The sequence below is a fragment of the Excalfactoria chinensis genome, chromosome 3 (assembly GCF_039878825.1).
Source record: "Excalfactoria chinensis isolate bCotChi1 chromosome 3, bCotChi1.hap2, whole genome shotgun sequence".
Classification (NCBI taxonomy): domain Eukaryota; kingdom Metazoa; phylum Chordata; class Aves; order Galliformes; family Phasianidae; genus Excalfactoria; species Excalfactoria chinensis.
The window spans coordinates 2,796,583-2,819,129 of NC_092827.1; the positions used below are offsets into that span (position 1 = coordinate 2,796,583).

Consider the following 22,547-nt stretch of genomic DNA (forward strand, 5'->3'; position numbering starts at 1 on the left):
ATTTCATGACGGAGCTGCATAAACTCTACTCCTAGATTAAAATATCGTGGACAGCTTTGTACTACATAGACATCCATGAGCACCGAGAAAACGTCATGCTAATTGGGCTAGATAGGAGTCAGGACTCCAGTTAGTACTTCACCACAACTCTGTTAGGGAAACTTTTTAATGTGCTTCAACTGAGTCATATTTCAGTAAATGGGGAACTTACTCTGTGTCTTATTAGGCAGGTCAATTGGTTCGATTCACTCAACCCACTTTAATCACTATCAACATTTTCTTTAAGATACTGCAGGAGCACACTTACCTTCTATTATCTCTTCCTGAGAACAGTAAGTCAGGCTGATTCACCATTAGAGTATCAACTGGTAAGCCCAGGACTGTCTGAAGGTCTCCAGTCTGATGAGCATTGATAATGGCTCTGGCCAAGCTATTTAAACTGTCAGTTGTAAAGGAACGCTGAAACTCATTTCTTTGGTAGCCTGGGGGATCTCCAAATTCAAAAATCAGCACTTTTGATGGACCAGCTGCATCAGATGGCTGCAGAACTCGAGCATTTACTGCTTCTCTCCCTTGTTTCCATGATCCAGATCTGCTATGAAAGGTTGTGCAAAACATCATGTTGGGGCAGTGATATTTCTTTTTGCTCGCATTGTCTGAGATGACTCTCAGCACGCTTTCACCTCCCGGCACACGATGGACTACTCTGACTTGATCTTGAGCAACCTGCAAGAAATCAGCTAATTGATGCATGATATTTGCCTCACCCTCTTCCCCAGTGGTCTCAGTCACAGTGAAAGCCACATGAAGAGAAAGGCCAGTGACTATTTCTACAGGTTCCTTTTCATGAAGGAGGACATAGAGAAGATTGTCCTCAAAGCTAAAATAATTGGTTCCTGCCTTTTCATTCCATGAGAAGGAAGACGGAGTTGGAGAGATATATTTCCCTCCAGTGAAGACATGAAGGCTGAGGGGTTCATTGTAGAAAATAGCAAGGGGCATTCTGGTTGAGTTCTGCCCACTGAGGAGGTAGAGTCTGAAAATCAGAGGTGTTAGGTCTGGGAAGCAAACTGTTGTGAGTTTGGTGGTTGGCAGTACAGAGAAGAGAGCAGAAGGATGCTGTGCAGAACGACATGATGCATCTGAAGCTCCATCACTGAAGGTATCCATAAAGCTGCCAGTCACTGTTACTACTGGAAACAACTCCTGGTTGACCATGCTGGTGTCTAAATTTTCCAGGATCACAAGAGCATAATCAGCCTGTTTGCAGAAGTAGGTTTGTACTGAGGGCTTGAAGACACACTTGCTGTCATCTCTGTAAATTCCTGGAAGGACAAGTAGAGATGGGGAAAGAAAGAAAAAATGTATCAGATATCAGTGGCATATTTTCCCACTTGGTGCTCAAGGTCACTTTTGCAGGTGCTAAAATTCTAACTAGTTTTGAGAGCAGTCTGCACACTATTGGTATTACATAGATGGAAGCTACATCTACCTGAAGAAGTCCTTAGCCTGAAAGTAGTTGAGAACTGGTGGTATGTGGGCTGGTCCGAAAGTAATGCCTCCTATTTTATGATGTTTATGGATGTTGGTGGGATGACAGTAGAGGCTGAACCTTCCCACCAATATTCCATTACACATTATTGACATATGACACATGGCAGCAGAGGGGCAGTGACATGACGTGGTGTCATTACTATGGGTCAGAGTCAAAATATCAGTTCATGGAGTAGCAACACATGAATTTTCCATTGAAGAAAATGTTCAAGACACAGATGTCAGCAGGTCAAGTGATATGCACTGTCTTTGGGAAAAATGGATGACCCCTTTGTGTTTCCTGGAACCCAGACAAGCCATCACTTCTGATAGCTACATCACGATGCTGACTAAGCTGTAGACTTGAACTTCCAGAGTCAGGCCAGAGAAGACAACCTTTCTTTTACAGCCAGGCCCCGGTGACAGTGTGAAGACCATGGACCATGTAGCTCATATTGGCTGGGCCATCCTACTACATCTTTGCATATTCAAACTTCTATCTGTTCATACTGAAGAAAAATGGACTGCCTGGGCAACATTTTCCTAGCAACACCACCATACTAGTGGCTGTGGAATAGTGGATCATCTCCCCTTGTGCAGATTTTTACGAGCAAGCTCTGTGGATTCATCACTAGTGAAAATACACAGCTAATGGTGGTGACTTTGCTGAAAAAAAAACAGTGTTTTGTAGCTGAGACCTTACTTTATCAAGTAGTGTTATTGTGCTCTTTGCATCTGTTGTTGTTTCCACGGAAACAAATAGGAGGCATTACTTTCGGAGTGACTTACACACATTTGCCTTGCCCATTCTAGACACTTAACTGCATCCACTGTTGAAAGAGTAAGTATGACAGAAGGACAATTGCTCTCACTCATTTGGACCTCTTAGGGTAACTAAGTGATACCTCTGAGTGTGACTTATAGGAATGCAAAAACAACTTTAGGAAATATTTCATGTGAACCTTTTTTCTTGAGGTGTAACAGGAGCTAAGACACTTCCATATGCTCCAGATTCTGCAACCCATCCCTTTTCCCATTGTCTGAGGCAATGAGTCATTAGAACCCTTTTATGGATCTATGCAGAGGAGATATAGTCCATGCAGTCCTCTGAGTTAGGATACGTTCCATCTGATCAAATATAAATCTCTGCTTTAACATGAGAGAAATTGTGCCTCAGGTCACAGTGATGAGATCATCACTGATTATAAAGAGAGAATAAAAGTAAATGAGTTCAAATACAGGCACCAACAACATAAACATTTCTGCCTGAAGCATCCTAGGAAAAGATGTGTGTTTCTGTTTTTCCTTCCTTCCTTCAAAACAAAATCAAAGGAGGAATTTGCTGCCGTAGCCAGCTATAATCCTCCTTTCCTCCCAAGCCTGCTCTCCCCCAGTTAGCTGTGCTTGGGAGTGCATTAGGCAAAGCTTAGCCAAGTTCTCAACTAACTTAGCTCCTTGTTCAGTAGTTCTGGGGATGTGTATACAGATCAGCATTGTTTAGTGTTAATGACAAAGGGAGAGACATCCGTGAGAACCACAGAGTTCTGAATGAATAAAAGAGCATCCGTCTTAGTAAAGAAACATTACGACTGGGAAAGTTATTGCTAGAAGCAAACGACAGGCTGCTGGAAAAGAGAGGAGCTAGGAGAAAGCAGGCTGGGTCCTGCTTACTGCCACGTCTTGGTGTCTGAATCCCCTGGGCATTTACCTATGACTTATTTCAAGGGGATTCCGCATGTGCAGACTCAAAGAGCGTTTCTCACTCCATACATCAGAGAGGAAAACAGTGAAATTACACAAATGTCACACGCTGCTCAGCAAGGAGGCCCCAGTGAGATGAGATCCATAGAAAAAACACTATTTTTAGACACCGCCTTGTCGTTTTCCCTTTTCTCCCTTTTTTTCTTAGCTTTGCCTTTCCCTTTTTGGCTGCACCAGCAGGACTATTTTGCAATGGGGTCTGCTAGGGGCAAAGGGATAAGGAGCGGCATCTTTGTTCGGAAGCAGCACATAGATACCGGCTGTAGCCCTGCAGCACGCAGCCAGCCCCAAAGGTTGGCAGATCTCATTTGCTCTCCTGGAAACGTTTGAGTCACTCCATCTCCCTCCAGTGACATGGGACCCACCAATATTTTGTGATTTCCAAGGACTTCCCTTTGCCTTGCCACGCAGCTTTGCTCACTTCCCTGCACACCCATGCATGCACACGCATCGCTGCTCGTCTCCTCCCAAACGGCCTTATCTGCCACTCACAATTTCTGCAGCCTGCAATTCTGATCACTTTTAAATGAAACCCATGCTGGCCTTAGTAATCATAATGTCATTTGCAATTTACCACAAAACACGTTTATTCAGTTAGTAGCACATTGGAGAAAGAGAACTCCATATGAACTCGCCGCTGAAGCCCTAATCTGATTATTTCCTCATGAAAATCCAAGCAGGGGTGCTTGTAAGAGGGGCCTGAGAGGAGAGGGAAAAAAGTGAGGCCTGGCCACAGCTGACTCTCATAATCAATGCGAACAGATAAGCGACACGGTGCGTCAGGGCCAGCAGCTAATCCGCCTCAGGGCTTTCCTCTAAAAAAGGCCAGGGTGGACAGGGCTTAATAAATACTGAGTGACCACCGAACATTGAGCTGACATGTGCTATTTACATTGGCAATGAGCAATAACAGTGATAAATTCCAGAAGCTCCCCTCGTTCGTAAATGGGGTGAAATCCGATTAAACGGGTTCTATTTGCGTGCGTGTGTGCGTTTGCACTTCTGTTGGAGACGGAAACAAAATGGGGGGAAAACAAGAGAAATCAGGCATGTGTGAGTCACATAGCAGGGTGGGGGGGGGTTGAAACTAGATGATCATTGCATCCCTTTTCAACCCAAGCCATGCTATGATTCATTCTATGAGTCAACTGGAGACCCTAGGAATGGGTGGGAAGATGGAGATGTTGTGTGTCCTGCTTAGTGCATGAAGGAGAGAAACAGGAGACAGAAAGCATCCACACCGTTGCTTTCTGCAGATTCCCTTACCATCGAGCCAACATTACTATTTAATTATAGATATACACATGCACGCACACACGGCCACACACCAACGTATATATCTATATGAGATTCGAGCACTCAGGTTGCTTCTAGGGCTCCTGACAAATATTAACTTTGTGTCAATATTTGTCCTTCCTGTCGTGAAATGAGGATTTTCCACCTCATTTCACATTTGAAAAGAAAAATGTGCCGAGGGGGTCCTCTTTGCTTAGGGAAAAAAAAAGAAAAAAACAGAAAAAAAGAAAAAGCAGCCAACAACAACAACATCTCATATCCTTTATTTAGAAAAATGAAGCAGGAGGGAAGGAGGGAAGAGCGCTTTTAAAATAGATGTTTTGACTTAAAGGCACGTAGAGTCCTTTGCAAGTCTCCTGCCTTTTCTCCCAGTTCCCCAACGCCAAATAAATAAAATAAAATAAAATAAATTCCACGTTTAGAATCGAATGAAATACATCAACATTAATGATTTTCCCCTTCAGGTTTAACACCACCATTTCCTTCAATAATTTTTTACCCGTTTCATGATAGATCTCACCATTCATGGTACAAGGGAAAATACAGTAGAGGGTGGTGTGTTGTGTTGTGTTTTGACAAAAACAAAAGGCGACGTCAGGTTTTTATCAAAATAAAATAAATCTCCCGCAATTTTCTTTCCATCTGACTGGATTTGCCCGTCAGTTATTTCTAATTTAACTACAATTATAGTTACAAAAATATAAAAGCAAGCAGGGGAAGGGAGAGGGAGAGGAGAGATAAATGGGACGCTGTTTAGAAATTGCGATTCATTGGCCTTGGGCTGGCCAGCACATATCTTTGCTGAGGGGGAAATATTCATCAGCATTAACTGTTCCTTTTGACCCGCTGACATTCACATGTGAAATAAGAAAGGCCCAGCAACGGGACTTGGGAAATGTGGTAGTCTGCAAAGGTAAAATTATTCTGAGGTCAGTCGTTTTTGTCATGCAGAAGGTTTTCTATGTTTCCTGAGTTCAGATGTTCCCTGTACATGATTTTGGACCCAATTCTTCTATCCAATCCCTAGCACAGGCTCCTTGTGCTTATGAGCTCATCCTTTGAAACCAATGGCATTCATCTCGTAAATCTTTGTGGGCAGAAGTGCAAGCAAGCCTGTCACCTCCAGCAGATGCTGAAGTCATTCCCCATCGCTTTTAGAAACCCCATTGGTTGTAAATTAGGAATATCATGCAACTGAATGTACCAGTGTTCAAGCAGAGGGTAAATAAATGGATAAGCCTCTTCTCCTGCACAACTACTGACAGGATGAGAGGGCATGGCCTCAAGTTGCACCAGGCTGGATACTAGGAAAAATTTATTCCCTTTTAAAAGAGTGGTCAGGCACTGGGATGGGCTGCTCAGGGAGGTGGTGGAATCACTGTCCCTGGAGTTGTTCAAGATATGCATAGATGGTCTACTAAGGGGGGAATTACTGGTGGTAGGTGGATGGTTGGACTGGATGTTCTTGGAGGTCTTTTCCAACCTTGTTGATTCTGTGACTCTATGATAAGCAATGCCAGGAAGTTTTTGCATACAGACACACAGCAGTGCGATTGCTCATACATTTGTGTAAGCACATGAGTGTGAGACAAACACACATAAATATACGCACGTGGCAGGGACCGTGTGCTTATAAAAACAGAGTGTTTGCTTTAGGCTGCTAATTCTTTCTCCTAAAGAAAATGATTTTCAAAGGAAATGAGCCTCATAAGATCACACCGTGTGTGAGGTTGTAAGTTCTCCTGTTTATCACTCCTTCATAAAAACTACTGAACTTCCTAGCCAATTTCAGTCACATCTGGGGACTCAGTGATACTCTGTTCCTACAGGTTCTGCTCAAGTGGATGCCCAAGCAGAGAGAAGATGGTTATTATTACATGCACAGAAAGAAAGACTGTACTGTAAGCTCACCAATACCACGAACCCCAGGGTCTGCTCTGGTCCTTTCCTTATGCCATACATACCCATAGAAAAACAGGTGTAGCACATCAAATATTTGTTCTTGTGTTTACTGTTTTCATGCACGGATAAGGCCACACAAGTTTATAATACTTATTCACTATGAAGTAAAGTATTACTTTTTTTTATTTTTATTATTTTATTATTATTTATTATTTTTTTTATTTTTATTATTATTTTTTAAAAGTATTATCCTTTTGATCGCCGTGGTTCGCTGCTTCGGAGCTGCCCCTGGCAGAGCTGAGGCTGTTTATCGCGGGGTGTCCAGGGGATTCGCTCTGCTTTTCCCTCATCCATCCGAGGTAGGAGCAGCCCGGCAGCTCGAGAGAGAGCGGCCCACGTGGAGGGGGCGTTCCCAGGCTACACGTGGAGGGGGCGTTGCCAAGGCAACAGCGGGATATTTAAACGGGTGCAAACCCGGCAGAGACCCTTTTGATCGCCGTGGTTCGCTGCTTCGGAGCTGCCCCTGGCAGAGCTGAGGCTGTTTATCGCGGGGTGTCCAGGGGATTCGCTCTGCTTTTCCCTCATCCATCCGAGGTAGGAGCAGCCCGGCAGCTCGAGAGAGAGCGGCCCACGTGGAGGGGGCGTTCCCAGGCTACACGTGGAGGGGGCGCCCTCTTCTTCTTTAAAAGGCCTTGAGCAGGGCAGGGGCTTCGCCCCTGCCCACACGGAAGAAGAGGAACAACCTAGTCTCTGTGAAGGGTAAAGGTAAGTGCAGGTCTACCTGTCTGCATTCTAATACCGGGTCGTGGGCAGCACCACCACTAACAGGGTCCAGACAGAGCTGCTTGTCAAAACTTGGTAAAACTTTTCTGATTTTGCTAGTGGGGTCTTCTGGGTTGCTATGGCTCCCTCCCGGAGGAAGGTAACTGCCAGGAAAGATGTGGAAACCCAGACAGAGGTACCCAGCACAGGTAGGAGGAAGGCTGCTGCCAGGAGGAGTGTGGAGACCCAGACCGAGGTCCACAAGCGGCACGCTAGCGTGCAAGTCACAGGCTGCAGTGAGTGTCACAGCCTGGCCCTTGAAGTGCCAGTTGATGGCAGCTGTGCCTGTTTCAGGTGTGACCAGATAAATGATCTGCTTAGTATGGTGGTCTGCCTGAAGGAAGAGGTCGAGAGGTTGAGGTCCATTAAAGATAGTGAAAATGAAATCGACTGGTGGTGCCAGGCCCTATTGGCCTCGGGATCCCGGAACATAGCTGAGGCTCCCCAAGGAGCATGTCCCCCCCGGTTGCCTCACAAACAGGTTATAGAAAGGAGTATGCAGACAGACTGTGCTCCTGCCACAGTGCGCCCTCAGTCTTCCCCTACACCTAGCAATTCAAATGAAGAGCTAAGGGGTGTGGGACTGTTGGCGGAGCCTCTGTCCTACAGTAGCCGATCGGACCAAAATAGTTTGAGAGAAAAGGATGGGTGGAAACAAATACCAGCTAGGCGTGCTGGGTATCCCCGCCCACGACCATGCTCGGTTCCCCAGGTGCCTCTGCAAAATAGGTTTGAGGCCCTGGAACCCGTGGAAGAGGTGAGCGTGGATGTTGAGGCAGGCCCATCTGTGAGGGAGCCTCGGGGTAAGCGGTCACACCCACGCCTCAAGACTTCCTCCACGAGGAAGGATAGAAGGGTAGTTGTCATAGGTGACTCCCTTCTGCGAGGAACAGAAGGCCCTATATGCCGACCCGACCCTACACACAGAGAAGTGTGCTGCCTCCCTGGGGCGCGAGTCAGGGACATTGCTGGGAGACTTCCCAATCTGATCCGGCCTACTGACTACTATCCCCTGCTGATAATTCAGGCTGGCAGTGAGGAAGTCAGTAGGAAAAGCCTGAAGGTCATAAAAGATGACTTCAGGAGACTGGGGAGGGTAGTTGACAGTACAGGTGTACAAGTGGTTATTACATCTGTACCTTCAGTGACAGGGAGGGATACTGAGTTGGGCCTAAAAACCCACCTCTTAAACAAATGGATAAGGAGTTGGTGCCGACATAGGAGTTTTGGGTTTTTTGATCATGGGAGAATTTACTCGGCTCCTGGCATGACAGCTGCAGATGGAAGCGGCCTGTCTCCAAGGGGTAGGAGGGTTCTAGCCGAGGAACTGTCAGGACTAATTGACAGGTGTTTAAACTAGGTACGAAGGGGGAAGGGGACAAAATGAGGGCCGCTGGGTCTGAGGCGGCAGTTCAAGGCTTAAAGCAGAGCGTGTTGGGTGCTGACAAAGGGGTTCAAAGGCATGGAGAGAGGTGGGGAGATGCTCCTTCTCTCAAGTGCCTGTATACTAATGCGCGAAGCATGGGGAATAAACAGGAAGAATTGGAGTTTTGTGTGCAATCGCATGGCTATGATCTCATTGCGATCACAGAGACGTGGTGGGACAGCTCGCATGACTGGAATGTTGTCATGGAGGGCTATGTCCTTTTTAGGAAAGATCGGCTAGCAAGGCGGGGTGGTGGAGTTGCTCTTTATGTGAGAGAGCAGCTAGAATGTATTGAACTCCACCTGGGGGAGAGTGATGTAGCAGTCGAGAGCTTGTGGGTGAGAATCAAGGGCCAGGCTGGTAAGGGGGACACTGTAGTGGGTGTGTACTACAGGCCTCCTGATCAGGAAGAGGAGGTTGATGAGGCCTTCCGTAGCCAACTGGAAGTAGCATCACGCTCCCGGGCGTTGGTACTTTTGGGGGATTTCAATTATCCAGATATTTGCTGGACGACCAATATGGCCAAGCATGCGCGGTCCAGACAATTCTTGCAGTGTATTGAAGATAACTTTCTAATGCAGATGGTCGAGGTACCGACGCGGGGTGGGGTGCTGCTGGACCTTATTCTCACCAACAAGGAAGGACTCGTTAAGGAAGTAAAAGTCGGGGGTAACTTGGGTTGTAGCGACCATGAGATGGTGGAGTTCGAGATCCTGAGCGGAGGAAGCAAAACAAAAAGTAGGATTGCTACCCTGGACTTCAGGAGAGCCAACTTTGATCTCCTCCGGGACTTACTTGGGGCCATCCCGTGGGCCAGGGTGCTAGAAGGCAAGGGGGCCTGTGAGAGCTGGCTAGCATTCAAACGGCTCCTCTTCCAGGTTCAGGATCGGTGCGTCCCTGTAACTAAGAAGTCAGGAAAAGGTGCCAGGAGACCTGCGTGGATGAGTAAGGAACTCATGTGCAAGCTCCACAGAAAGAAGAAAGTACACGATATGTGGAAAAAGGGTCTGGCCACTTGGGAACAATATAAGAATGTAGTCAGGGACTGCCGAGATGCGACCAGGAAGGCTAAAGCCCACCTGGAGCTGAATCTAGCTAAGGAGATAAAGGATAATAAAAAAGGGTTTTTTAAGTACATTAACAGCAAAAGGAAGGCTAGGGAGAATGTGGGCCCCATACTAAGTGAGGGGGGTGTTCTGGTAACGGGGGATGCTGAGAAGGCGGAAATACTGAACGCCTTCTTTGCCTCTGTCTTTAGTGAAAGGGCTCTCCCCCAGGAATCCCAGTCCCCGGTGGTTGATGAGAGAATCTGGGGAATGGGAGATTTCCCTTTAGTCAGGGAAGAGGTGGTCCGTGAGTGCTTAGGAAACATTAATGTCCATAAATCCATGGGACCTGATGGGGTGCACCCGCGGGTGCTGAGAGAGCTGGCGGAGGTTATTGCTAAGCCGCTCTCTGTAATTTTTCAAAGGTCTTGGAGAACTGGGGAGGTGCCTGAAGACTGGAGGATGGCCAATGTCACCCCAGTCTTCAAAAAGGGCAAGAAGGATGACCCGGGTAATTATAGGCCAGTCAGCCTCACCTCTGTCCCAGGGAAGGTGATGGAACAGCTTGTGCTGGATGCCATCTCCAGACAACTGGGAGAAAAGGAGGTTATCAGGAGTACTCAGCATGGGTTCACCAAGGGGAGGTCGTGCTCGACCAACCTGGTGGCCTTTTATGAAGATGTCACTAGCTGGGTGGACGGGGGGAGAGCGGTAGATGTAGTCTACCTTGATTTCAGTAAGGCTTTTGATACGGTCCCCCATGACATCCTTATAACAAAGCTGAGGAAGTATGGGATAGATGAGTGGACGGTGAAGTGGATCGAGAATTGGCTGACTGGCAGAGTGCAGAGGGTTGTCGTTGGCGGTGCGGTGTCTGGCTGGAGGCCTGTGACTAGTGGTGTCCCCCAGGGGTCTGTGCTGGGTCCAGTCTTGTTCAACATCTTCATCAACGACCTTGATGAGGGGATAGTGGCCACCCTCAGCAAGTTTGCTGATGACACGAAGCTGGGAGGATTGGCTGACACGCCTGAAGGCTGTGCGGCCATTCAGAGAGACCTGGACAGACTGGAGAGCTGGGCAGTAAGAAACCGGATGAGGTTTAACATAAGCAAGTGTAGAGTCTTGCATCTCGGTAGAAATAATTGCATACACCAGTACAGGTTGGGGGAAGACCTGCTGGAGAGGAGCTCTGCTGAGAGGGACCTGGGCGTCCTGGTGGACGACAGGTTGGCCATGAGCCAGCAGTGTGCCCTTGTAGCCAAAAAGGCCAATGGCATTCTGGGGTGCATTAAAAAGAGCGTAGCCAGCAGGTCAAGGGAGGTGATCCTCCCCCTCTACTCTGCCCTGGTGAGGCCTCATCTGGAATACTGTGTCCAGTTCTGGGCTCCCCAGTACAAAAAAGACAGGGATCTCTTGGAAAGAGTCCAGCGGAGGGCCACAAAGATGGTGAAGGGCCTGGACCATCTCCCCTATGAGGAGAGACTTAGGGAACTGGGTCTGTTTAGCCTTGAGAAAAGAAGGCTGAGAGGGGACTTGATCCAGGTTTATAAATACCTGAGGTGTGGGAGCTATAGTGGCGAGGCTGGTCTCTTTTCAGTAGTGCGTGGGGACAGGACTAGGGGCAATGGGCTGAAACTCCAGCATAGGAAGTTCCGCACGAATGTGCGCAAGAACTTCTTTACAGTGAGGGTGACGGAGCACTGGAACAGGCTGCCCAGGGAGGTGGTGGAGTCTCCTTCTCTGGAGATATTCAAGACTCGCCTGGACGCCTACCTGTGCGACGTGGTGTAGGGAGCCTGCTTTGGCAGGGGGGTTGGACTCGATGATCTCTAGAGGTCCCTTCCAACCCCTATAATTCTGTGATTCTGTGATTCTGTGATTACTTCTATCTTTCACATACCTACATATGTATTATGTGAGCACTAACCCTTCAGAGCTCAGCCATGCCTAAGAGGTAAGTAATATTTGCTATAGGGTAAGAGTATATTTCTCAGAGTTGTGAACGAAAAAGCTGCAAACTTTTCCAGTTCCCAGATGGTATCGTAATACATCGATCAAAAAAAGCACACAGCTCTTCACAGGAGACACCTGAGGCACATCTAAGCCAGGATGATCTCCAGAAGCAGACAAAAGGAAGTGCCTGGAGACTGTATGAGAACGGGATGTGTGGATAGCAATGCTCTCCCAAAAACGTTCACCAAGCTGTCAGAGTTTTAAAGCTCCGAAACTCCTTGAGTTGAAGATAACACCTTTGGTCTTTGCATTTGAGAGAGAATATGAAACTCACAGAATATCAGAAAGATTGAGAGGATAACCTAGGTATATCTTAAGCCCTCTCAGGTGAGATGAGTCTGTCCATCTGAGATGCCCAGTCTTGTGTCAAACTGCCTATGGGGGCAAAGCATTTTTAGGATGCCATGTTGCCACCAGAGGAACAACTTGGCTGTCCGTGCCCAGAAGATAAGAGTGGAAATGAGATTCTAAAAACATTCCACCCATCAAAACTAAAGCAATACCAATGCTATGGCCAGCTCTTTGCCCTTGAGCTGGCATGGCACTCCCTGCACTACCAGAGGGACTGAGCATCCAGAAGATAGTGGCCACTTGCAGGTAGATTTTTTGGACTAGCTCCTTACTTGTCCTAACAACTAGTGTGTACCCAGGAATGGTCTTGGAATCTGCTGGGTTGCCTGGGACCAAACTTGGCTTAAAGCAGTTCTTTTTAGCAGGAGCGACCAGGGGGATATCGTGCCCATTCCCAAGCACTTTTTGACTCAGGAAAAGTACACATCAAGCTCACTTCTGCTATTGTCAGCACTGTCCCAGAGCAGTTTGATCGCCAGTTTAATACATTCTCTTAGAAAGGCAGAATTAGAGAGGATTTTTGTCCTTGTTACCATTATTGATTGGGGAACATGAGTCACTTTAGCCATCTTAGCAACACAGAGTCCCCCATGATTTCTATTCAGGGGATAACTTTAACATGCAGACAAAAACGATGTAAGCTGGCATTTTATGGTGCATGGGAAGAGAAAGGATCACACTCCTGAATTACTCTGGTCCTTCATGATGCTGAGAATACTCATAGGAGAGCATGGATCACCACAGGGCTTGGAGGATCCATCACTGCATATCTAAAGGGTACCGACTGGGGGATATGTATAGCACCCAGGACCCAAGGCTCTGACTGGAGCTTTTTAGATAGTCTCATGAAGCAAGCAGAAAAACGTAATCAAAGTATTCCCACAACCCTATGAATCTGCTGCCCATCATTCAGGGAGCCAATAGCTGGGTGTGGGAGGGATACTGCCCTGCAAACATGACAATTAAAAGAGAAAAACACAAACAGAGTTGTTTTCTTGCCCAAATTATTTCACCATTGAAAAAATGAGCTATTCTGCAAATGCCAATCAGTTTCTTGAGTTGCTACCAAAGCTCTTCCCACTACATTTCCCCACAAGTCACTCCTGGTTTCCTTTAGGTGCATTTAAAGCCCAGAAGGATTTTTCTTCTCTCCTAAACCAGCAAAGCCATTGCATGAAGCCTCAGATAAAGCACTTTGCTTGATGCAAAGGGGCAGCAAGCAGCAGAGGTTTTGCCGGCATGGTTCCAACCGCCGGCTCCCTGGCCAAGGAATGATAACACTGCCACCACCACCCCAAAGCAGAACAGCAATTTCATCAGATTCCAGACCCCCAAAATGAATGTGGCTGTGCCATGCACTGCTCTGAGCTGTGGATATAATGAGTTTTGAATGGGAAGTCCCGGACACAATAAATCTGTGCCATATGTGACCATTTCCTGTGTCAGTTCCTTTCTCATAACCAGTGGAGGCTTCGCCCTCCCCCTTGCTTTCCCTTTCATGACCCCACACCAGGGCTCTGAAATCTTTCAGGGCTGCTTATGGGCCTGGGGCCTTTCCACAGCAGTTGCATAAATAAATGAGTTTGACAGCAAACATCGTAACGGTTAGCAGTAATGTGTGCTCCACACAAGTGCCGGCACTACTCACTGGAGAAATGGAAGAGCGAAGAGGTCGTTTTGTTACTGCAAACAAAAGTATGTTCTCTGACAAGTGGTGAAAGAATTAGTCAAATAAACTTGAACTCTGTTAAGACCATTGCTGCCAGGTTTTGTTACGGGCTGGAAGGTTCTCAGCTTCCCTCTCCCTTCTTGGCCGGCACTTATTGCGAAGACAAATCATCCTTTTCTTCTGCATAAATAAAGTTTGGGGGTAAAATGAACGGCCTCAAAATAAAATCTGCAAGGAACTCCATTTTACTATTTATTATTATCATTTCTTCCCAATGAGAACAGGTCTTTGGTCCTGGGAACAGACTCTAAAAAGAGTCCGATTTTCCATTAGAAATGAGCCAGAAGGAAAACACCACATACCTGTACATTATGGAAGCATTCAAGCTGGAATTAAGATTAAAATGACCATTATTTTTATAATTAAGTCATAGGAGTAAGAAAGAACAGACCAGAGATCATCATTTGCCCTAAAACAGTTCCCCTTTTTGTTGCTGTTTATGAGCAAATCAAACGTTTTGACTAAGTAACAAAACTATGTTGAGTTTTCAGCTTGATCTGAGAACTGAGCGTGTCCTGGGACTCTGTAAAATCTTCCCTTCAATCTCTTTTATTGAAAAGCCCTTTTTCCCCTAAATACACCAATGAAGCAACTTAATTAGAACACTGAAGTAGTATGGTCAGCTTGTAGGAGACTCATAAAGATAAGTAGGAAGCAAGGAAGGGAGGTTGGTTTTCTCTCCAATCTGGAGATAACAGATAAGATTCACAAGCACAACAGTATGTAAGACACTTAGTGTGGTCTTTAGCAATATTAGTCCTGTACTGGCTCTGAAGTTGAATCTTAAGGCAGAAGGAGTTCATTACAGGTACAGACAGCTATATTATACCATGACATATTTATGAGAATGAACAGTAATAGGAGGCAAGTACTTTAAGCCTTAGAAGTCGAAATGAATCTGAGAGCACAGTGCAGAATCTGAACACCTATGAAAACATACGAAGATATAAAATTTGAGTTACAAAGGCTAGAGTCATTACTAAAGCACATGGAATGGAATTCATCACATTAATTTTAGCTCCTTAAATGTTAAGCATCCAGTCTAAGCTAATTGTCTTGTCTAGCTGCTCATCCAGACAATAATCATTAGAGAGAGACTTTTAGAGGGTCATTCATTCTCTCTTTCCCATGGATGGATTGTATCACATGTGGAGATATCTGTCTCTTGTTCTATATGGGGATGCCAGGTAGCTAGCTCAGACTGAAAGCCTGTCTTTTAGACAGCTAAAGTTAGGTGACATAAACCTACCTCCTAATGATGTAGATGGGGAAGCTTATAATGAGAGCTACAGGCGTTGGCATTCAGTGAGCATTTGGCAATTAGTGGGAGACTGTTGCTCTATGCACACCTCTAAAGTAGCTGTACTCTCTGGTTATGAACAGGGCAAAGGTCAGAAAGCACAGATAGAGAAAAACAGCAGCAAAGGAGACACTTGAGCACACAGCAGGAGCCTATCAAATTAATTTCTAACCTCTGGAATAACAGGATGAAGAGAGGCTTGTTCCAAACACAGCTCCAAGAAACTCCAGTGCATTTGGTCCTAAAGCACCATACCTACACTGAGCCCCAGGAAAAACAGGTCAGAAGAGATTTCTGGATGTTCCTTAGTTCTGTCTCTCACTCAAAGCAAGGCTAACCACAAAGTCAGATCAGGCTTCCGAAGGCTTTATTCCATATTATAGTTTATCTGCTGTTAGGCTTTTATGCATCTACTGGGACAGACTTCACTGTTTGGAGTATGTCCAGAGAAACCACCAGGGCTGAAAATTACTCAAACAAGGTCTGTGATCGTAATGATGTTTTCATACATAAGATCACACACATCCAAGATGGTCTGAAGCAGCTTTTGAGGCTTACTTTTCAAAAGAGTTTTCAAAATCCTTTTGAATATGGTCCTTTGTGCTTCTTTTAAGCAGTCCAAGCCCTGTTCTGGTCCTTTCAGAGTCCTCTGGACAGACAAAAAAGGAGATCTGGAGCTGTACTTCACCAGATCGTGTTCTTCATCTACACTACAACACTGAAAGAATCGAGTCCTGGTTGCATGGTATGGTGCCCATGTAAGGAGAGAAATAATAACTACACTGACAGAGCACGGCAAGCACCCATGTAAATGCTGAGTGTCCCACCCTGACGGATAGGCATGGCTCCTTTTGCATTTTATTCCTGATTTGCCAGTGAGTCGTTTGAAATTTCAGACAGCCCTTGGAGTTATTTTGGCCAGGGAGTATATTTAAAACTCATTGTGCCTAATGTTGTCTTACTACAATTGAGAAGTAATCAGGAAAGACATGAAAATAAATAGACAAGTGAGAGGCAAAATGAAATATGAAGTGGCTAGAAAGGAGTCTGCTCTCTAATGTATTTTTTCAGCTTATTATTGTAAAAGCCCAGAGCAAAGGAATAGCTTTGAAGAGTCTTTTGTTAATAGTGGCAAGGTTGTCTTTTTATTTTTCTTAACTTTTTATTTATTAGCCACGCTGCACAGGGTACTTCCATAAATGATGGTTGGGTTTCAGTTACAAGGACTTGTTTAGTCTGAAAACATCCCAGCCTGCAATGGGAAGCTGAAAAGAGAAGTAACGGCCCGCTGTCTGCTGCTTGAAGGGACTGAAACTGAAACGCATTTGCTCTCTGCTTCTCCCTGTGATTTCTGGTGTTTGAGCTTGCAAAGGTTTGGATGTCACAAGCTTGGGCATCCTGCTGGTATTTACAAGATGTTCTTCATGCATAATAGTCTATATTATCTAACCTTTTATGAAAAAAAAAAAAAAGACAATATGGACAATTTTAGATCTACTCTTTTTGGCCTAACACCGGTATTACCAGACAACGTGATAACACGAGCACAAGCATGATTTTTACTTTGTTATTCGATGGCATCAGCAGCATCAGAATACTCTCTATTTTCTGTGCATCCCGACCGATAAGCTTGTCTGGCAGGCTTATCTGTCTGGCAGAAACCTGAAAGGGTGTTCTGTTGGCTTGGGCCATCAGAAGGCAGCTTTCAGCTCCCTGGGTGCCAATAAGAGCCAGTCAGTTTCAAGAGCCTAAGAAGAGCTCGCCTGGTAGGTTTTGCTCAGTGTCTCACCTAGCCATTGCAGGGGACACCTAGTGAAGCCTTGTAGGTCATGCTTGTATCCTCTGAGCATGCAAAGGCTCATTGCAGGTGTGGACTACATTAAGTACTAAACACAAAGACTAATTCAGGTAGGCAGAAAGCAGATTGGTCCAATCCAGTCCTACATTTTACACTGCTGTATCAAGACGTCTGGACTATGACCACTCATTCAGATTGAATGCTAAGAAAAGCTGGTCTTGGAAAAGAGGGGTCAGGTGCTGGAATGAGCTGCCCTAGGAGGTGGGTGAGTCTCTATATCTGGAGGTGTTCAAGAAAGGGGTGGATGTTCTTCTAAGGGACGTGGCTTAGTGGGCAATATTGGTAGTAGGTGGGCAGTTGGACCAGATCATCTTGGAGGTCTTTTTCAATCTTGGTGCATCTATGATGCCATGATTCCCTCTTCGTGAAGACCACAGGAATGCCTTTAGGTGCAGTTTCCCTTGGGAAGAGCTTTTGGCAGAGATTTCACTTCCCAAACCAAGTCCTTCCCAATAGGACAGTGTCAAGTACTTCTCAGGGGTCAAAAATGCATTCACATTTTCCTGCACAGTGCGTTTCCCTGAGGTCCAAGTAAAGTAAACAGTTCTGAGAGTAGTGGGGTCTGTAATATGAACACCCAACCAGAAGGATGTGCTGTGGAAAGGATCCCCATGCAGCCAAGGACACTGAGGGAAGGAGAAACAAGAGGGAATCTTTCTGCTCTTGGTGACTCACATGGCACAAACAGTCAGACACAGAGACCTCAGAAGTAGAGATCTGAATTTAATAAAGCTGTCTGGAGGGGGAGGGAGACAGAAAAGCAGATCATGGAGATAATACAGGCACAGATAGGAAAAGAGGAAAAGAAAGAGCATTAGAGCTGACTGGTAATGACGTTGTTAGATTCAAGGGACTAGAAGTGAAATATCTGTCATAGGTGGGACATCAGGTCCTTATTTAGAGAATAATAAAGAAAAAAAAAACAACAGAATATTTATGATTAGAATATATGTTTCCATGCCACCACAGTGAGGAAAGTCAAAAGGTGAAGAAAAGCAAGGATAATGGCAAGACACAGCAAGGCAACTAACTTAGCTGCATGATTTCACTATAATTTCAGTGTATTGATGTGATCCTTTAAATTCAGCATGGGTGCATCTATAGCTTGAAAGAATCGAGTCGCTGCTTAGAAGAATATCCACTTTCAGTGTAATAGCAACTTTCACAGGTAACTAAAAGGAGAGAGCCAGTTTGCTTCCACCTTTCTGCAACTTTTCTCCTATTTGGGTTTAGAGAACAAGTTATCTGAAAGGTAAAAGAATGGAGGAGGGGGATCCTTTTAACCCTACTGACATCAACAGCCCTCTCTGTCAAGGCACCAAGATGACATCTGATAGACCAAGATGTCTCGCAGGGGTCTTATAGGGGCATTGCCAAAGCACCAACCTCGGGTGGCTTTTCCTCTTCTTTTCTGTGAGATTCTGTTTGTTAGGAAAAGCACAAAGACACCAGAGGGAAACTCAATGCAGATAGACACATTTTTAATGTACGCATTTAATTTTAAGAACATGGTGGGCACTTCAGTGCTGGATCCTGAAACTGAGAGAGGGAATTTACCCCATCAGCCCTCTGTGGCCTCGCTTCACTGACATAATGTGGTCTTGCTGATTAAAACACTGGAATCACAGCTCTGCATTTTACTTCTCTTTCTTACTAAAATTATTGACGTGCTTTGTACAACGTGTAATTGCCATTATTGTGTGTATGCCTAGAGCATGTGCGGGGCTGGAAGTGGTATAAAGAAGCAAACAAAAATCATGTGATAGGAAGTCTCTGATGGTATGGTTGCAGGGGGGACCACGGCACTGCAAGCTGAAAATAGGATTTGATGCTGCTGTGACTTGGTTCGATAGAGTGAGATTTGATAAGACAAGGAAAAAGGATGCTGTGATCCTCTGGTTTGATACCCTCTTTCTATATATCAGATTCCCAGTAAAGAACCAGATGCAAAACACCTCCCTTAGCACCTCAGGTCCGAGTCTCAGCATGTAGAGACATCTGGGAGCAGGTTGGATTTACACCACCTGCAGGTCCTGCCCAGTATAATGCATTCTCTTTTTGCTCCCTCCCATTTTCTCTCTCATACGCGCACAGTACATTTATTCTTTACATTTAATTTATGCAAGTGAGGCATGGAATACATTTCAGTAATGCCAATTAGATACGCACTAATTTCTTCTCTGTGAAATAGCAGTAAGTAATTAATCAGAATTTTGATCACAACTCAGTTGGCAATTCTAATTGCACTTGCCATTTCCACAGCAAATACGGAATCATTATCCTTTTCGCCTCGTCCTCCCTTCCTAATCAGCCAGTGTGCTAGAAGCAAAACATTTCCAAGAACTAGATATTGTCTCAATCAACCAGCAGCCTTAATACCTTTGGACTGAGGGTTAGCGGGTTCAGTCTGTGGCTGTGTTTTATTTCCAGCTTCATCGTGATTTTAAAGTGAATAGCTAGTGGCAGGCTGGCTGCTTGCCTGGGGCTGGGGGGCTTCTGCCTCATAAAATTACAAGAATGGGCGAAAGCAAGTGGCTTTCTCCATTAAAAACCTTCTGGGAGAGTACTAGAGACACCTGACCTTTGCACAAGTGTCCAGCAGGCATCTAGGGGGCATATGGATGCTGATCACATCTGTATGGTCACAGCCAGCACTGCAATGGTGAGGCACCATGACCACATTTGTACTCCAGGTGATACTGGCCATCTCAGCACAGAATAGGATGCTCAGGGAAGATTGTGTTTAATGCTGACAGAGATCATTTAGTGATCACCTTGCTCCACTGGGCAGGAACAAGACCTATTTAAGGTTATCTTCCAGAAAAGTATCATGGCCGCGGTCTATGACGATGGGACACCTCATTGCTGTGCTCCAAAAAAGCTGATAGTGAGAATGTCCTCAAATGGCCTAGAGGTGAAAGAGCAGAAGGAGAAAGGGAGCTTTATCACTTAGAAACTGAGCCCTACAGGGGACCAAGGGCATACCTACACTGCTGTACCTTCAGCCTTTGGACGCAGCCAGGGAACGGAAGGGAAGGGAAGGGAAGGGAGGGGAAGGGAAGGGAAGGGAAGGGAAGGGAAGGGAAGGGAAGGGAAGGGAAGGGAAGGGAAGGGAAGGGAAGGGAAGGGAAGGGAAGGGAAGGGAAGGGAAGGGAAGGGAAGGGAAGGGAAGGGAAGGGAAGGGAAGGGAAGGGGAGAAGAAGCAACTCTCAGAGTCTTACTATTTCTGAAGATTGAATAAGTCAATGCAGCACAGATTTATAAGGACAACAGATCATGTCTCAAATCAGCTGCAGCAGCCAAAAGAAAAATAGGAGCTTTGAAACTAGAGACAGCAGGATACAATCAGCGTGGTACAAAAACATCAAGTTCAACACAGATACATAAGTAATGGATGGTCCTGAAGAGACATTCTGGCTACATCTTCACTAGTAAATTAAACGTGCCCAGGAGTATTCCCAGACACCAAAGCCAACTGACATGGCCTGGCTGCATTCATCTATTAAAGTATCTCATCTTTCAGAACAGGATGGATTCATCCAACATACCAATTGGGAACATTCCTTGGCATACATTACATTCCATACTGCACCCAAGACTCGTTTGGGACATCATTAATTGGCTCAGGACAAAAGCATGCCAGGGGCTGTTCTAACAGTTTCACAGAGCAGAGAATTGAGTTTCAATTCCTAAGGCCTGTCACCGCTTTATTTATTTCAGTACAGGTGTGGCCTCCACTGCCATTAATGTCTGCCCCTGGAGAGTGCTGCTGTGACCACAGATTTACCTGCAAAATCTATCAGAAGGAACTGGCTGCGTCAGTCAGAGAAGCTCCTCACACTGAAGGAACTGAGCATGGAAACATGCAGCCATTATGAATGCTCATCCCCTTACAGAACTGCTTACACAGAGGTAAACACCACTGCTGGAAATATCTGGCCTTCTCCAGGAATTGTTTGCTGACTTATTTTTTCACAGCAGTGACTTCTTAATCTGTTGCGCACTTGCTGCAGTTTATGCGGTTGATGCTGGTGTTTTCTTCCACTAGAAAACTGTTTTAATCAGAGAAAAACAATTTGAGGCTGCTTAGTTACTAGTAACACAAGAAACAACTCCAACCTAGTCAGTGATGTGGAATACCAATCAACAACCATAAAACCATGACACCTCTAAATGCCATCATCTCTCTTCTCTGTTTAGCCAGCGTCTCTCTTGGCTGATGATGCTGGACCTAACTCTGTTCTTCAGCAGTAGCCTTAATATTTGAGATCAGTGAGGTTACAACCTCATGCGTTTATGGGAAATGCAATGCTGTGTGATGCTGCTGAGTAAGGGCCCTCCCCAGCACAGGCTTCCCATCAAGACGCTCATGCACAGAGCGCAGGGGGATTCCCCAGTTGATATGTGCTAGAGGAGGCCATCTCCCCATCACAGAGGAGTGAGGGAGGCTGAAGTTGAGAAGTCTGAAGTTACTGTGGCTTCTCACTGAGCCTTCCTCCATGCTTCCTATCTGCTTTTCTCTGTGGTGTGTATGTTGGGGTTTGGATTTCTGGAGGAGAGACGACTAGATCGGGATTGCCACGTGACTTGGGAGCAATATACATACCTGCAAAGTGAGTGAGGGGCTGAGCTGATGCCTCCTGGCCTGAGAATAGGGACATGAAGGGGCATAGCCAGCATCAAGCTGGGCGACTCCAGAATGCAGTGCTGTTACAAATAGCACTTTGCCTGGAGGCCCATCCAGTTGAATTAGAAAAAAAAAAGAGCCATTAATTAACTTGACTTAAGAGAGGGCTGATGCAGGGCAATGTGACCTTTTCTCTATGTCATATGCCACACGGATTTTAGCCTCCCTCTGATGCTTTGTCACCGCCAGTCCTTGTTTTTTAGATCACTGGCTTGCAGGGTGATGGTAACCAAAGGGATTGAGTCAGCAGGAGAAAAGAAAGAGATGGCCTCACTGCTTCAGTGGTCTGTACACCAAGGAAAGCAGAATCCCCCTATCTGTCTAATCTGTTACATTGCATAGTTAATGTATACATATGTACACATAAACACATGGTATGCCATATGTATATTCAGTAAATAAGCCCTAAATCGTGGCAATATAGGCAACAGTTTACAGAGAAAACCAAGAATGACATCAGTCTACAAAACGGAGTTTAGAATTCATGCTGCTCAACTTTGATGATATGATGATATGATGGTGGTTCCTACCAGTCAGCACAAGGAATTGGTGCAAAAGGCCAAGAGCATATGCAGGTCCTGAATACAAGGCATGTAATAAGCTGGCGTGTCAGTCCCTCATATCCATGGACATTTGTATTTTATGCTATGATGAGCTTGTACCCTAGCAGCTTCCTAACTCACTCCCCATCTTCACTTAAAATGGTCAGAAAAGATGCCCTAGAAATGCCTTACAATAGCAAGGCGTTCTCCATCTTCACGTTCTTACACTGAAGGATAAAATACCTCCAGAGCCTTCAATTTCAACATCAAAATCAGTCACT

The 22,547-nt window shown here is 45.6% G+C and overlaps 1 protein-coding gene across 1 annotated transcript in view; it reads right to left on the reverse strand.

Annotated features, from left to right (window-relative positions):
• The window catches only part of PKHD1 (PKHD1 ciliary IPT domain containing fibrocystin/polyductin), a 212,179-nt gene that overhangs the window by 20,642 nt on the left and 168,990 nt on the right, over positions 1-22,547 (reverse strand). The window contains exon 59 of the mRNA XM_072332429.1: positions 308-1,325. Within this exon, the coding sequence (XP_072188530.1) occupies positions 308-1,325 (1,018 nt within the window). The remainder of the gene's footprint in view (positions 1-307; positions 1,326-22,547) is intronic.